This window comes from Bombina bombina, chromosome 3, assembly GCF_027579735.1.
Source record: "Bombina bombina isolate aBomBom1 chromosome 3, aBomBom1.pri, whole genome shotgun sequence".
Classification (NCBI taxonomy): Eukaryota; Metazoa; Chordata; class Amphibia; order Anura; family Bombinatoridae; genus Bombina; species Bombina bombina.
This window is the reverse complement of record NC_069501.1, coordinates 959,754,488-959,772,959: the sequence shown is the minus strand read 5'-3', so window position 1 is coordinate 959,772,959 and position 18,472 is coordinate 959,754,488. Positions and strand designations below refer to the sequence as shown.

At 38.3% G+C, this 18,472-nt stretch overlaps 1 protein-coding gene across 1 annotated transcript in view; it reads right to left on the bottom strand.

The window, feature by feature from the left end:
• LRRC63 (leucine rich repeat containing 63) overlaps positions 1-18,472 on the bottom strand; it is a 187,706-nt gene that overhangs the window by 41,756 nt on the left and 127,478 nt on the right. Inside the window, exon 4 of the mRNA XM_053704945.1 lies at positions 1,720-1,818. Coding sequence (XP_053560920.1) covers positions 1,720-1,818 — 99 coding nt within the window. The remainder of the gene's footprint in view (positions 1-1,719; positions 1,819-18,472) is intronic.

The following is an 18,472-nucleotide window of genomic DNA, read 5'->3' as shown; positions in this document are numbered from 1 at the left end:
GAGGAGGAAACATTTCTGCATGGCTTTAAATATAGCATTTCTACAGCACTGTCAAATAATCATAAATACACTGCTGCATATTGCTAAAAAAAATGTGTTTTTATGGACCCTTAACCCAACCATATAACTACTACCACACTAAAGTTACAATCTGAGATTGCACAAAAAGTAAAAAACATTTACTAAGTAAGTCCTACCTCCTCGGCAAATGAAAGTGATCTGCTGTCTGACTCAGGCACACACTCTACAAACTGCCAAAGTGCCAAGTCTGTCTCACACCGTGCATAGTGGTTTAGTGCACACTCAGACATCCTCTCAAATGCTAAAGCTTTACTCCTTGTAATAACATTTCCCACGTGCAATAGCACTCTGCTGTAGTACCCTCTGGTGGCTGCCAATTTTTTTTACAAAATGAAAATAATAATATTTTAAAAAATAAATAAAATGTTCTTGCCTCATAAGGCCCCCTGGCCCATTGGTCCACTAACAGGAGTGACCCCTGTCACCCCCTGATGGGAGCCCTGAGCACACCCTTAACTCCTCAAACACTGCACTCTGAGGGGAAATGGGCCTCAAGTCTGAGAACCTCTCTCAACTAAGAAATTATATGCACATCACCATTCTTCACCTTCCTCCAACAGAGGCAAAGATAAGAGTTACTACCATAGAGGTGGAAGGGGTTATATAGAGCTCCTGGTGTTTGGAAATATTTGCCTCCTCCTAGTGGCAGGGAAGGTAATGGATTTAATGATAATATGTGCAAAATACATTTTAACATTAGCTAATGTTAGCTTAATATTGGCTTAAATTTTATCCAGGTGGTCAGTAAAATTAGCTTTCTTTGCTCTTGAAGTCGTTGTTTGAAAGCACCAAAGACTGCTTTCCACTGTCCATAAATTAGCTTAGTCATGAGCCCATGAAATAGCTCCTGAGGAGAAAACTGCATAGTAAACGATATCATTTCAATATTTTTTACTCCTTTTTCCTGTTATTTAAGTCTGAAAAGTCTGTTTTTAACAGTCCTAAATTTTGAAAGAGCACAAAACAAACTTCACAGACCTAATCTTGCCACATCTCTCACCCTTTTCTGTTAAAGTTAAACAATGGAGATTTTATTTACACTGACAGTGGGAAGCCACAGATTCAAGTACGGATTGGTTCACTTGACATTGAAAACAATTGCAGCAAACAAGAAGATATAATACCATTTAGTCTCTGTTCTGTTACTGTATTGAAAGGATGCCTACTTCTGAGAATTATGGCTTTATGAAATGGGAGCTTGTTTTCAACCAATCAGGAATGAATACAACTGTAGTTCATGGACAGTGGAAAGCAGACTTTTGTGCTTTCAAACTAAAACTTCAAGAGCAAAGAAAGTTTACTCTTAGAAAAGGATGAAAAAGAATAAGATAACTGAACACAGAATATGAGGCTTTACAAACTGATTGATTGGCTAAATTTAATTTAACAATGTTCTCAATCTTCATTACTCTGCCATTCCAGCTATCTTTTTTTTGTTTTGTTTTGAGAAATAGTGAATCTCTCCAGGTTCTCCTGATCCTATTTTATTCTATGCAGCTTTTCACAAAAACTCCCTAATTTCCCCATAGATTGATAGGTTCCATTGAATTACACTAGAATTGTCATGGATATATAATAGTCTATATATACAGTACATCAGCTGAATAATATTGCATGCATATGAAAAAATCTGTTTACCTCTGTAGGGAATAGTCGGAAATCGTTAAACGACAAGTTGAGATAAGACAGAGTTTCGTGCAAAGGCATCAGGTCAGGAAGCTTGTATATAAAATATGCCTAAAAAGAAAAAAATGAAGCCATCAATATGAAATGTAGTATATAGAAAGAGGGCACAAAATAGTACAGCAATTCAGTATACAAGAAGCAGTAAGCACCCATCCCACACTGATAAGTGTCTCCTTAAACATACCTGTACCTACATGCATGTTTTTGCATACAATTATCTTTAAAACTATTATAATACCGATTTTTTTTTTAGCAAGATAAGTATTTTAAAGGGACAGTAAAGTCAAAATCCAACGTTCTTTATTCAGATAGAGCATGTAATTTTAAAGGGACATAAAACCCAATTTTTTTTCTTTCATGATTTAAATACAACATAAAATTTTAAACAACTTTCTAATTTACTTCTTTTATCATATTTCTTCATTTTCTTTTTATCCTTATTTGAAAAGCAGAAATTTAAGCTCAAGAGTGTGCACGTGTCTGCAGCACCATATATAGCAGCAGTTTTGCAACAATGTTATACATCAGCAGGAGCACCAGATGGCAGCACTATTTCCTGTCATGTAGTGCTTCAGGCATATGCACGCTACCTACCTAGGTATCTCTTCAACAAAGAATAACATGAGAATGAAATTCATTTGATAATAGAAGTCAATTTGAAACTTTTTAAAAATTGTATTCTCTATCTGCATCATGAAAGAAATTGTTTGGGTTTAATGTCCCTTCAATCAACTTTTCTATTGTTAAAGAGTAAATCTAGGTAGGCTGATAGGAATGTTTGCAACTATGCGTGACATAGCTATAAACAATGTTGCAAACACTCCTGCCAAATGGCTAAAGGCACGTGCACACTTTTGAGCTCACGAAGCTTACTTTTTAACAAAAGATCCCACCAGAACTAAGTAAAATTGATAATAGAAGTAAATTGGAAAGTTATTTAAAATGTCATGCTCTATCTAATCAACATAAGTTTAATTTTGACTTTACTGTCTCTGTAATTATATTCCATCATTAACACAGTAATGATACATAGGGACTTTTCTGTCCCTTTAAGCAGCCAGATGCTAGACATGGATGTTTGTATTTAGGGGGCAGAAGTAACATTCTAGATGCTATAAGTCTCTGTTTTGTGGGGATTGTAGAATTCTGTTTTACTCTGTTATAAAACATCTGAGAGTGATAAATGTAATAGTTAGCTTCATACTATTTTGTAGACGAACAAAGTGTTACCATCAGCTAACACCCTGCTAAAGAATCAGAAAAAGATATGGAGGAGAGCATTGCAAGACTACAGAAATGCAGAAAAGCTGAAGAGAGAAATCAGGAGAGGGAATGGAAAAAGTGGAAAGAAAACAGGCATGGGACATGCAAGAGCAGGAAAAAGGGGACATCAAGCACATCAAAGGGGAGATATAGAGCACAGGAGTACAAAAGTAAGACACAAAGCAAGGAACAGCGTAAGACCTAGGCGACTGATAGGAAATGGCAATGGAGGATCAGGGAGAGAAGAAAAAGGGTCATGGTCAGTTCAAGGTAGCAATGGTGCCTGGGGTGTTGCGTAAGAAAAAAAAGCATTCAGGGCATTTATTCCATCAGTAGATTAATTGTATTGGAAAATAAATGAAGGCAAATGCTTTCAGCTCGTATAACAGGTCGGGAGTAGTTGACAAACAAAATGTCTGAAATAATGGTGTCAGCAAGTATTCCTGCACTAGATAAGGGTAGCACTGGCAAACAACAAGAACAATGCTTTCCACAGAGAAAAAGCAGTATCCTGAACTTTGATCTATTGGTTTTGCAATAGTTTCTCAAATTAGGAATGAAGAACATGAGGCATACCCCCCAACTGTCCAGATTTTTGCGGGACAGTCCCGATTTTAGGGGTCTGTCCCTCTGTCCCGAGTTGCTAGCCATCTGTCCCGATTTGCCCCAGGCATTAAAAATTTTTTTTTAAATTCTGTTGGGCCCATACTAAGAAGCAGCTGGCTTTGCTCTCACAGGGTTAGATACCTGTTTCCCTGTGGAAAAGGAATGGTGTGTGGGTTAAGCAGGAGTAAGAAGGCTATATACACTCTGACCACGGGTAATGGTGACCTCTCTAACCTACCTCTGGTAGTGATGATGTCTAACCCCTGGGGATAATACTAGCATGCCTTCAATTTTATACAATGAGCAGTGCTAATACCAGGGTAATGAACAGTGGCAGCCGCAGACTGCCAGCTAATGTGCTTGCCAGCCCCAGGACCCCATACAATGAATTACAGATACCCATATATGATGTAGTGTGTGTGTCTATCTGTATCCATAACTGTGTGTGTGTATCTGTATGTATAAGTGTATACTATGTAGTGTCTGTGTATCTGCATGTATAAGTGTATGCTGCCCGTATAAGTGTATGCTATGTAATGTGTGTGTGTATCTGCATGTATAAGTGTATGCTATGTAGTGTGTGTGTATTTTCATGTATAAGTGTATGCTATGTAGTGTGTGTGTATCTTCATGTGTACGTTTATGCTATGTAGTGTGTGTGTGTGTCTGCATGTATAAGTGTATACTATGTAGTGTCTGTGTATCTGCATGTATAAGTGTATGCTATGTAGTGTGTGTGTATCTTCATGTATAAGTGTATGCTATGTAGTGTGTGTGTATCTTCATGTGTACGTTTATGCTATGTAGTGTGTGTGTGTGTCTGCATGTATAAGTGTATACTATGTAGTGTCTGTGTATCTGCATGTATAAGTGTATGCTGCCCGTATAAGTGTATGCTATGTAATGTGTGTGTGCATCTGCATGTATAAGTGTATGCTATGTAGTGTGTGTGTATCTTCATGTATAAGTGTATGCTATGTAGTGTGTGTGTATCTTCATGTGTAAGTGTATGCTATGTAGTGTGTGTATCTTCATGTGTAAGTGTATGCTATGTAGTGTGTGTGTGTATCTGCATGTATAAGTGTATGCTATGTAATGTGTGTGTATCTGCATGTATAAGTGTATGCTATGTAGTGTGTGTGTATCTGCATGTATAAGTGTATGCTATGTAGTGTGTATGTATCTGCATGTATAAGTGTATGCTATGTAGTGTGTGTGTATCTGCATGTGTAAGTGTATGCTATGTAGTGTGTGTGTGTGTGTATCTGCATGTATAAGTGTATGCTATGTAATGTGTGTGTATCTGCATGTATAAGTGTATGCTATGTAGTGTGTGTGTATCTGCATGTGTAAGTGTATGATATGTAGTGTGCTACTGTGCATTTTTGCTGACTTTAAAGGCCAGAATTTAGAATATAAATGGGGAATGCAGAGAGCAGTTTTAAAGAATTTATTATTAAATGTCCAATTAAGATAAAAATATTTAGCAATGTCTTTGCAAAGGATAATTAAATACATAGCTCACATAGCCATACCAGTGGTTTGAGCTTGTGTTTGATTTGCTGCCTAACGGCTAGATTTAGAGTTTTGTCAGTAACGACCCGCGTATCTAACGCTGGCTTTTTTCTGTCCGCACCTTTAAAATAACTCTGGTATTGAGAGTCCACAGAATGGCTGCGTTAGGCTCCAAAAAAGGAGCGTATAGCATATTTAACGCAACTTCAACTCTCGATACCAGAGTTGCTTACGGACGCGGCCAGCCTCAAAAACGTGCTCGTGCACGATTCCCCCATAGGAAACAATGGGGCTGTTTGAGCTGAAAAAAAACCTAACACCTGCAAAAAAGCCGCGTTCAGCTCCTAACGCAGCCCCATTGTTTCCTACGTCTGCACCTAACACTCTAACATGTACCCCGAGTCTAAACACCCCTAACCTTACACTTATTAACCCCTATTCTGCCACCCCCACTATCGCTGACCCCTGTATATTATTTTTAACCCCTAATCTGCCGCTCCGTAAACCGTCGCTACTTACATTATCCCTATGTACCCCTAATCTGCTGCCCCTAACACCGCCGACCCCTATATTATATTTATTAACCCCTAATCTGCCCCCCACAATGTCGCCTCCACCTGCCTACACTTATTAACCCCTAATCTGCCGAGCGGACCGCACCGCTATTATTATAAAGTTATTAACCCCTAATCCGCCTCACTAACCCTATAATAAATAGTATTAACCCCTAATCTGCCCTCCCTAACATCGCCGACACCTAACTTCAATTATTAACCCCTAATCTGCCGACTGGAGCTCACCGCTATTCTAATAAATGTATTAAAACCTAAAGCTAAGTCTAACCCTAACACTAACACCCCCCTAAGTTAAATATAATTTTAATCTAACGAAATGAATCAACTCTTACCTGTAAAATAAATCCTAATATAGCTACAATATAAATTATATTTATATTATAGCTATTTTAGGATTAATATTTATTTTACAGGTAACTTTGTATTTATTTTAACCAGGTACAATAGCTATTAAATAGTTAAGAACTATTTAATAGCTAAAATAGTTAAAATAATCACAAATTTACCTGTAAAATAAATCCTAACCTAAGTTACAATTAAACCTAACACTACACTATCAATAAATAAATTAAATAAAATACCTATAATTATCTACAATTAAACCTAACACTACACTATCAATAAATAAATTAAATACAATTCCTACAAATAAATACAATGAAATAAACTAATTAAAGTACAAAAAATAAAAAAGAACTAAGTTACAAAAAATAAAAAAATATTTACAAACATTAGAAATATATTACAACAATTTTAAACTAATTACACCTACTCTAAGCCCCCTAATAAAATAACAAAGACCCCCAAAATAAAAAAATATTCTAAATTACTAAAGTTCAAAGCTCTTTTACCTTACCAGCCCTGAACAGGGCCCTTTGCGGGGCATGCCCCAAGAAGTTCAGCTCTTTTGCCTGTAAAAAAAAACATACAATACCCCCCCCAACATTACAACCCACCACCCACATACCCCTAATCTAACCCAAACCCCCCTTAAATAAACCTAACACTAAGCCCCTGAAGATCTCCCTACCTTGAGTCGTCTTCACCCAGCCGAGCCAAATTCTTCATCCAAGCGGAGCAAGAAGAGGTCCTCCATCCGGTAGAAGTCTTCATCCAAGCGGGGCAGAAGAGGTCTTCCATCCGATTGAAGTCTTCATCCAAGCGACATCTTCTATCGTCATCCATCCGGAGCGGAGCGGCAGCATCCTGAAGACCTCCGACGCGGAACATCCATCCTGGACGACGACTGGACGACGAATGACGGTTCCTTTAAATGACGTCATTCAAGATGGCGTCCCTCGAATTCCGATTGGCTGATAGGATTCTATCAGCCAATCGGAATTAAGGTAGGAATATTCTGATTGGCTGATGGAGTCAGCCAATCAAAATCAAGTTCAATCCGATTGGCTGATCCAATCAGCCAATCAGATTGAGCTCGCATTCTATTGGCTGTTTAGAATTTGGCTGTTTTAGAATTTTATTTATATTACTTTGGTCTTATGATTTTTTAAGCCCCGCCTACCACATGTCAATTTTTTGCCGCGGGGGGGGGGGGGTGTCCCTCTTTTGAATTTTGAAATGTTGGGAGGTATGATGAGGTAAGAAGTTCTCTGCAACTTCTAGCTTAGTTTATCACAACAGTAACAAACCTACCCAATATAGGGCCCTGGTGCAAACTTTTTTTGGGCCCCCAAAGGTAACTCAGTAGTAATTAATAACAATAATATACATGCTGCTCTGTATAATGCTTTGGAGGATGGATGAATGCACTGTCAGACCTCCAACCTGCACTATTAAATGGCTCTCCTGCATTAGGATTGTACACATTCTGCACAAGCCTATGTATACACTGGCTGTTATGGGTCCCCCCAGCACTTGGGCCCTGGTGCAACTGCTGCACCAATGGTAGTTCCGCCCCTTTATCCCAACATGCAGAATTTGTGAAATGGGACAAATACCACTGCATGTTATCATACCTCGCAACTGTCCCGATTTTCATGGGACAGTCCCGATTTTAGGGGTCTGTTCCCCTGTCCCGGGTTGCTAGCCATCTGTCCTGCATTACCCCATGCATTTAAAAAAAAAATAAAAAAATCCTTGTGTAAAATGAATGGTGTGTGGGTTAAGTAGGAGTAAGAAGGCTGTATACCCTCAGACCTCAGGAAATGGTGACCTCTAACCCCTGGTAGTGATGACGTCTGACCCCTGGTGATAATACTAGCTTGCCTTCAATTTTATACGATGAGCAGTGCAACACCAGGGTAACGAACAGTGGCAGCCTCAGACTGCCAGCTAATGTGCTTGCCAACCCCAGGACCTCATACAATGAGTTACAGATACCCATATATGATGTAGTGTGTGTCTGTATCTATAAGTGTGTATGTGTGTGTATCTGCATGTATAAGTGTAAGCTGTGTAGTGTGTGTGTTTATCTGTATCTATAAGTGTGTGTGTGTATCTGCATGTATAAGTGTAAGCTTTGTAGTGTGTGTGTATCTGCATGCATAAGTGTATGCTGTGTATGTATAAGTGTGTGTGTGTATCTGCATGTATAAGAGTAAGCTGTGTAGTGTGTGTGCGTATCTGTATGTATAAGTGTGGGCTATGCACTGTATGTGTCTGCATGTATAAATGTAAGCTATGAAGTGTGCGTATCTGCATGTATAAGTGTATACTATCTAGTGTGTGTGTGTGGATCTGCATGTATAAATGTAAGCTATGTAGTGTGTGTGTATCTGCATGTATAAGTGTATGCTATGTAGTGTGTGTGCGTATCTGCATGTATAAGTGTATGCTATGTAGTGTGTGTGTGTATCTGCCTGTATAAGTGTATGATATGTAGTGTGTGTCTGCATGTGTTAGTGTATGCAATGTAGTGTGTGTGTATCTGTATGTATAAGTGAATGCTATGTAGTGTGTGTGTGTGTATCTGTATGTATAAGTGTGTATCTGCATGTATAAGTGTATGCTGTGTAGTGTGTGTGTGTATCTGTATGTATAAGTGTGACTGTGTGTGTATCTGTATGTATAAGTGTGTGTGTGTATATCTGCATGTATAGGTGTATGCTGTGCAGTGTGTATCTGTATGTATAAGTGTAAGCTATGTAGTGTGTGTGTATCTGCCTGTATAAGTGTATGCTACGTAGTGTGTTACTGTGCATTTTTGCTAACTTTAAAGGGACACTGAACCCAAATTTTTTATTTCATGATTCAGATAGAGCATGCAATTTTAAGCAACTTTCTAATTTACTCCTATTATCAAAATTTTCTTCATTCTCTTGGTATCTTTATTTGAAAAGCAAGAATGTCAGTTTAGATGCTGGCCCATTTTTGGTGAACAACCTGGGTTGTCCTTGCTGATTGGACAGCACCAATAAACAAGTGCTGTCCACGGTTCTGATACAACAATTGGCTGGCTCCTTAGCTTAGATGCCTTCTTTTTCAAATAAAGATAGCAAGAGAATGAAGAAAAAACAGGAGTAAATTAGAAAGTTGCTAAAAATTCGCTCTCTATATGAATTACGAAAGAAAAAAAATTGGGTTCAGTGTCCCTTTAAAGGTGTCAGGGTGCCAGGAATCAGACTGAGACGAGAAGTGCAAAAATAATCCCACCTTAATTAATAGCAAAAAATAATAAAAAGTCCACAAGTCAAATAACAAGCCAGGAGTCAAAACCAGAGCTGGTAGTCAGACGAGCCGAGTCAGGAGCCAAAGCGAATAGTCAGACAAGCCGGAATCAGGAACAAGGAAAACAGCAGAGTCAGGAACAAGCCAGGGATCAGGAAGGACGTCAGGCAGCCAGGTAATACACAGGAACTCTCACAAACAGGTCTGAGACAACGCAAAGGCAAAGCATACTGAACAGAGGCCCTTTAAATAATAAGTGATGATATCACAATTCTGAGACTGCACCCTGTCTCACATGGATGATGCACACCAGTCTTACCATAAAAGGAAGTGCAGGAAGTGAGCAGCATCCCCCACAATGCACCAAGTCAGGAAGAGAGGTGAGTAAAATGGCTGCCAGCAGCACATGGCAAACACAACAAGGAAAAACCCTGACAAAAGGCCAGAATCTAGAATATTAATGGGGAATGCAGAGAGCAGTTTTAAAGAAGAATCTATTATTAAATGTCCAATTAAGATAAAAATATTTAGCACTGTCTCTGCAAAGGTTAATTAAATACAGAGCTCACATAGCTATACCAGTGGTTTGATCTTGTGTTTGATTTGCTGCCCAAGAGTATTAAAAGATATTACTTTATTTAGAATTTTATTTATATTACTTTGGTCTTATGATTTTTTAAGCCCCGCCCCTGCTCCTGCCCACCACATTTCAAATATTTACCGCGGGGAGGGGGGGTGGTGTCCCTCTTTTGAATTTTGAAATGTTGGGAGGTATGTGTTATGCACACGATACATGTAAAAAATATTCAAGAGTTTATGATTACATTTTATTAAGGCAAAGGTTGTTGGTCAATAATTTTCAATCAAGAATTTCAACGAGACATCTAATTGAACTTTATGGCATATTCACAAAGTCAAAACACTGATAATTGTAACCCTGGCCCTTACATAAGGTAAATATGGCATATTATTGTGCAAAAGGGAAATTAAATACCATGAGGTTGTACTATAAAATGTTTATCTATAGTAAAAAAACATATATACTTTCAATACTTATTTTATTCCAATGTTCTGTGATTTAACTCTAAAAATTTCCAATTCCTGTTAGAAGTGTATTTCGGAAGCATCTATACCCTGCATAGCAATTGGTCACACTCTAGTGACTCATTTATTTGTACTTTTAGCAGAGAAGGAAACCTAGGTTACAACATAATGCTTATAGCATTATTTTTGTTCAATATTTAAACAACTAATATGTTTAAAAAAAATAAAACTAATATTTTAATAAGAAACCCACTTTGGAGATGAAAATATGTACAATGCTGAATAAGGTGTTTTGTAACGAGTCTAAGTGCAGTAGCAAGTTTGTCTTAGAGATTTCTACATTATCTAAGCAAGTTATGGTCAGAAAAAAATGTTGCCCAGTAGTAAAAATAATTATGCATGCCAGATAATTAGTTTCTTTCACGGTGGAGTCCATGAGCTATTACTCCTGGGGTTCAACTCCTGGCCACTAGGACTGATTTAAAAACAGCCAATAGTGATGAAGCGGTACCCCTATATTTTTTTCTGTGCCCAATTAAAAAAACTTGAGGCTTCCTAAACTTCGATCCATTAGAGAAAGCAGTATTATCTATGATGAATCCTACAAAAGAGACTCTTGATAAATAAAAAAGATAACTCATATTAATTCTCCAATATTAGGAAGACCAAAGAGCCCTAGACTGAACAAAAAATTGTCCTGAAAGGCAAATCTTAGAAACTGGAGATGGTCTAGAAATAGGAAGGAAGGAAGGCAAAATTTTAAACAACTTTCTAATTTACTCCTATTACAAAATGTTCTTTGTTCTCTTGGTATCTTTTGCTGAAAAGCAGGGGCTTAAACTCAAAAGCGTGCATCTATCTGGAGCACTATATGGTAGAATTTTTTCAAGAATGTTATCCATTTGCAAGAGTACTAAAAGACAGGAAACAAAGGTGGCTAGTGGAGTTAAAGGGACACTGAACCCACATTTTTTTCTTTTGTGATTCAGATAGAGCACGCAATTTTAAGCAACTTTCTAATTTACTCCTATTATCAATTTTTATTCATTCTCTTGATATCTTTATTTGAAAAAGAAGGCATCTAAGCTCTTTTATTGGTTCAGACTTTTGGACAGCACTTTTCTTTCATGTAATTGGCAAGAGTCCATGAGCTAGTGACGTATGGGATATACATTCATACCAGGAGGGGCAAAGTTTCCCAAACCTCAAAATGCCTACAAATACACCCCTCACCACACCCACAATTCAGTTTTACAAACTTTGCCTCCCATGGAGGTAGTGAAGTAAGTTTGTGCTAGATTTCTACGTTGATATGCGCTTCGCAGCAGGCTGAAGCCTGGTTTTCCTCTCAGAGTGCAGTGAATGTCAGAGGGATGTGAAGAGAGTATTGCCTATTTGAATACCATGGTCTTCCTCTAGGGGATCTATTTCATAGGTTCTCTGTTATCGGTCGTAGAGATTTCTTCTCCTACCTTCCTTTTCAGATCGACGATATACTCTTATATACCATTACCTCTACTGATTCTCGTTTCAGTACTGGTTTGGCTATCTACTATATGTAGATGAGTGTCTTAGGGTAAGTAAGTCTTATTTCTATTCATGACACTCTAAGCTATGGTTGGGCACTTTATATGTAAAGTTCTAAATATATGTGTTAAACTTATATTTGCCATGATTCAGGATAATCAGTATTCCTTCTTTCAGACTGTCAGTTTAATTTTTTTGGAAAAATGCATATAAATTATATTTTTTCTTACCTTAAAATTTTCAATTTTCAATTGACTTTTTTTCTAAATTGCGGGCTGTTAGGCTCGCGGGTGCAGAAAATGCTTCAATTTGTTGCATCATTTTTGACGTATGTGTGTTGCGGACGTTTTTGGCGCCAAAAAATATGGGCATCATTCTTGGTGCCAAAAAATGTGGGCGTCATACTTGGCGCCAGTTTTTTTCACATTATTTCAGTCTCACTTTTTAGTTGCTTCTGGTTTCTAGAGGCTTGTTTTGTTTTGCATTCTTTCTCATTCCTGAAACTGCCATTTAAGGAATATGATAATTTTGCTTTATATGTTGTTTTTTCTATTACATATTGCAAGATGTCACTACCTGACCCTGGATCAGAATCTACTTCTGGAAAGACGCTGCCTGATGTCGGTTCTACCAAAGCTAAGTGCATTTGTTGTAAACTTTTGGTAACTGTTCCTCCGGCTGTAGTTTGTGTTAGTTGTCATGATAAACTATCAAACGCTGATAATATTTCCATTAGTAATAATCCATTACCTGTTGTTCCTTCAACATCTAATGTTCAGGATGTTCCTGTTAATGTTAAAGAATTTGTTTCTAATTCTATTCAGAAGGCTCTGTCTGTTATTCCTCCTTCTAGTAAACGTAAGAGGTCTTTTAAAACTTCTCATATTTCAGATGAATTTTTAAATGACCGCCATCATTCTGACTTATCTATTTCTGATGAGGATCTATCTGGTTCAGAAGATTCTGCCTCAGATATTGACACTGATAAATCTTCTAGTCTAGTCCTCTTGATATTAAAACTAATAAGCGTTTAAATTCAGTTTTTAAACCTCATGTAGTTATTCCAGAAGTTTTTCCAGTTCCTGATGCTATTTCAGAAGTAATTTCTAGGGTATGGAATAGTCTGGGTACTTCATTTATTCCTTCTCCATGGTTTAAGAAATTGTACCCTTTGCCATCTGATAGATTAGAGTTTTGGGAAAAAATCCCCAAAGTTGATGGGGCTATCTCTACTCTTGCTAAACGTACTACTATTCCTACGGCAGATAGTACTTCTTTTAAAGATCCTTTAGATAGGAAGCTTGAATCCTTTCTAAGGAAGGCTTATTTATGTTCAGGTAATCTTCTTAGACCTGCTATTTCTTTGGCTGATGTTGCTGCAGCCTCCACCTTCTGGTTGGAGGCTTTAGCACAACAAGTGTCAGACCATAATGCTTATAGCATTGTTAAACTTCTTCAACATGCTAATAACTTTCCACTAGATTTAGAGTTTTGCGTTAGAAGGGGTGCGTTAGCTACGCATGCTTTTTTTCCCCCGCACCTTTTAAATACCGCTGGTATTTAGAGTTCACAGAATGGCTGCATTAGGCTCCAAAAAGGGAGCGTAAAGCATAATTTACCACCACGGCAACTCTCAATACCAGCGGTGCTTACGGACGCGGCCAGCTTCAAAAACGTGCTTGTGCACGATTCCCCCATAGGAAACAATGGGGAAGTTTGAGCTGAAAAAACACCTGCAAAAAAGCAGCGTTAAGATCCCAACGCAGCCCCATTGTTTCCTATGGGGAAACACTTCCTAAGTCTGCACCTAACACCCTAACATGTACCCCGAGTCTAAAAACCCCTAACCTTACACTTATTAACCCCTAATCTGCCGCCCCCGCTATCCCCTGTATATTATTATTAACCCCTAATCTGCCGCTCCGTACATCGCCGCAACCTAAGTTATCCCTATGTACCCCTAATCTGCTGCCCCTAACACCGCCGACCCCTATATTATAATTATTAACCCCTAATCTGCCCCCCCAACGTCGCCGCCACCTACCTACAATTATTAACCCCTAATCTGCCGACCGGACCTCACCACTACTATAATAAAGTTATTAACCCCTAATCCGCCTCACTTCCGCCTCAAAAATCCTATAGTAAATAGTATTAACCCCTAGTCTGCCCTCCCTAACATCGCCGACACCTAACTTCAAGTATTAACCCCTAATCTGCTGACCGGACCTCGCCACTACTCTAATAAATGTATTAACCCCTAAAGCTAAGTCTAACCCTAACACCCCCCTAAGTTAAATATAATTTTTATCTAACGAAATAAATTAACTCTTATTAAATAAATTAATCCTATTTAAATCTAAATACTTACCTGTAAAATAAACCCTAATATAGCTACAATATAACTAATAATTATATTGTAGCTATTTTAGGATTAATATTTATTTTACAGACAACTTTGTATTTATTTTAACTAGGTACAATAGCTATTAAATAGTTAATAACTATTTAATAGCTACCTAGTTAAAATAATTACAAAATTACCTGTAAAATAAATCCTAACCTAAGTTACAATTAAACCTAACACTACACTATCAATAAATTAATTAAATAAAATACCTACAATTAAATACAATTAAACCTAACACTACACTATCAATAAAATAATTACATAAAATACCTACAAATAAATACAATTAAATAAACTAACTAAAGTACAAAAAATAAAAAAGAACTAAGTTACAAAAAATAAAAAAATAATTTACAAACATTATAAAAATATTACAATTTTAAGCTAATTACACCTACTCTAAGCCCCCTAATAAAATAACAAAGCCCCCCAAAATAAAAAAATGCCCTACCCTATTCTAAAATTAAAATAGAAAAGCTCTTTTACCTTACCAGCCCTTAAAAGGGCTTTTTGCGGGGCATGCCCCAAAGAAAACAGCTCTTTTGCCTGTAAAAAAAACCATACAATACCCCCCCAACATTACAACCCACCACCCACATACCCCTAATCTAACCCAAACCCCCCTTAAATAAACCTAACACTAAGCCCCTGAAGATCATCCTACCTTATCTTCATCACGCCGGGTATCACCGATCAGTCCAGTGGAGGCTCCGAAATCTTCATCCAAGCCCAAGCGGGGGCTGAAGACATCCATCATCCGGCTGAAGAGGTCCATCATCGGGCTGAAGTCTTGATCCAAGCGGGCGCTGAAGACATCCATCATCCGACTGAAGAGGTCCATCAACGGGCTGAAGTCTTCTATCAAGCGGCATCTTCAATCTTCTTTCTTCCGGATCCATCTTCATCCCGCCGACGCGGAACATCCATCCTGCCCGACGAATGACAGTTCCTTTAAGGGACGTCATCCAAGATGGCGTCCCTCGAATTCCGATTGGCTGATAGGATTCTATCAGCCAATCGGAATTAAGGTAGGAAAATTCTGATTGGCTGATGGAATCAGCCAATCAGATTCAAGTTCAATCCGATTGGCTCATACAATCAGCCAATCGGATTGAACTTGAATCTGATTGGCTGATTCCATCAGCCAATCAGAATTTTCCTACCTTAATTCGGATTGGCTGATAGAATCCTATCAGCCAATTGGAATTCGAGGGACGCCATCTTGGATGACGTCATTTAAAGGAACCGTCATTTGTCGGGAAGTCGTCGGCCAGGATGGATGTTCCGCGTCGGCGGGATGAAGATGGATCCGGAAGAAAGAAGATGCCGCTTGATAGAAGACTTCAGCCCGATGATGGACCTCTTCAGTCGGATGATGGATGTCTTCAGCACCCGCTTGGATCAAGACTTCAGCCCTATGATGGACCTCTTCAGCCGGATGATGGATGTCTTCAGCCCCCACTTGGGCTTGGATGAAGATTTCGGAGCCTCCACTGGACTGATCGGTGATACCCGGCGTGGTGAAGATAAGGTAGGATGATCTTCAGGGGCTTAGTGTTAGGTTTATTTAAGGGGGGTTTGGGTTAGATTAGGGGTATGTGGGTGGTGGGTTGTAATGTTGGGGGGGGGTATTGTATGTTTTTTTTTTACAGGCAAAAGGGCTGTTTTCTTTGGGGCATGCCCCGCAAAAGGCCCTTTTAAGGGCTGGTAAGGTAAAAGAGCTTTTCTATTTTTATTTTAGAATAGGGTAGGGCATTTTTTTATTTTGGGGGGCTTTGTTATTTTATTAGGGGGCTTAGAGTAGGTGTAATTAGCTTAAAATTGTTGTAATATTTTTCTAATGTTTGTAAATTATCTTTTTATTTTTTGTAACAGTTCTTTTTTTATTTTTTTGTACTTTTGTTAGTTTATTTAATTGTATTTATTTGTAGGAATTTTATTTAATTAATTTATTGATAGTGTAGTGTTAGGTTTAATTGTATTTAATTGTAGGTATTTTATTTAATTAATTTATTGATAGTGTAGTGTTAGGTTTAATTGTAACTTAGGTTAGGATTTATTTTACAGGTAATTTTGTAATTATTTTAACTAGGTAGCTATTAAATAGTTATTAACTATTTAATAGCTATTGTACCTGGTTAAAATAAATACAAAGTTGCCTGTAAAATAAATATAAACCCTAAAATAGCTACAATGTAACTATTCGTTATATTGTAGCTATATTAGGGTTTATTTTACAGGTAAGTATTTAGAGTTAGGGTTAGAGTTAGCTTTAGGGGTTAATAAATTTATTATAGTAGCGGTGAGGTCCGGTCGGCAGATTAGGGGTTAATACTTGAAGTTAGGTGTCAGCGATGTTAGGGAGGCAGATTAGGGGTTAATAATATTTATTATAGGGTTATTGAGGCGGGAGTAAGGCGGATTAGGGGTTAATAACTTTATTATAGTAGCGGTGAGGTCCGGTCGGCAGATTAGGGGTTAATAATTGTAGGTAGGTGGCGGCGACGTTGGGGGCGTCAGATTAGGGGTTAATAAATATAATATAGGGGTCGGCGGTGTTAGGGGCAGCAGATTAGGGGTACATAGGGATAATTTAGGTTGCGGCGGTGTGCGGTCGGCAGATTAGGGGTTAAAAAAATTTAATAGAGTGGCGGCGATGTGGGGAGACCTCGGTTTAGGGGTACATAGGTAGTTTATGGGTGTTAGTGTACTTTAGAGCACAGTAGTTAAGAGCTTTATGAACCGGCGTTAGCCCAAAAAGCTCTTAACTCCTGGCTTTTCTCTGCGGCTGGAGTTTTATCGTTAGAGTTCTAACTCTCACTCCAGCCAAGACTCTAAATACCGGCGTTAGAAAGATCTCATTGAAAAGATAGGATACGCAATTGACGTAAGGGGATCTGCGGTATGGGAAAGTCGTGGCTGGAAAGTGAGCGTTAGACCCTTACCTACACGACTCTAAATACCTGCGGTAGCCCAAAACCAGCATTAGTAGCCCCTAACGCTGGTTTTGACGGCTAACGCAAAACTCTAAATCTAGGCGTATGTTTGTGATGCCATTTTCAATATCATTAGAATTGATGTCAGGTATATGTCTTTAGCTATTTTAGCTAGAAGAGCTTTATGGATTAAGTCTTGGAATGCAGATATGACTTCTAAGTCAACATTGCTTTCTCTTTCTTTCCAAGGTAATAAATTATTTGGTTCTCAGTTAGATTCAATAATTTCAACTGTTACTGGGGGGAAGGGAGCCTTTTTGCCTCAGGACAAAAAATCTAAAGGTAAATATAGGGCTGCTAATCGTTTTCGTTCCTTTCGTCAGAATAAGGAACAAAAGCCTGACCCTTCCCCTAAAGGAACAGTTTCCGTTTGGAAACCTTCTCCAGTCTGGAATAAATCCAAGCCTTTTAAAAAGTCAAAACCAGCTCCAAAATCCACATGAAGGTGCGGCCCTCATTCCAGCACAGCTGGTAGGGGGAAGGTTACGATTTTTCAAAGATGTTTGGATCAATTAGATTCAAAATCTTTGGATTCAGAACATTGTTTCAAGGTAAGACCGCCTGTGAGAAGATTTTTTCTCTCACGCATTCCAGTGAACCCAGTAAAAGCTCAGGCGTTTCTGAAATGTGTTTCAGACCTAGAGTCGGCTGGGGTAATTATGCCAGTTCCAGTTCTGGAACGGGGTCTGGGGTTTTATTCAAATCTGTTCATTGTACCAAAGAAGGAGAATTCCTTCAGACCAGTTCTGGATCTAAAAATATTGAATCGTTATGTAAGGATACCAACATTCAAAATGGTGACTATAAGGACTATTCTGCCTTTTGTTCAGCAAGGGCATTATATGTCTACAATAGACTTACAGGATGCATATCTTCATATTCCTATCCATCCAGATCACTATCAGTTTCTGAGATTCTCTTTTCTAGACAAGCATTAACAGTTTGTTGTTCTTCCGTTTGGCCTAACAGCTCCAAGGATCTTTTCAAAGGTTCTCGGTGCCCTTCTCTCTGTAATCAGAGAACAGGGTATTGCGGTATTTCCTTATTTGGACGATATCTTGGTACTTGCTCAGTCTTTACATTCTGCAGAATCTCATATGAATCAACTTGTGTTGTTTCTTCAAAGACATGGTTGGAGGATC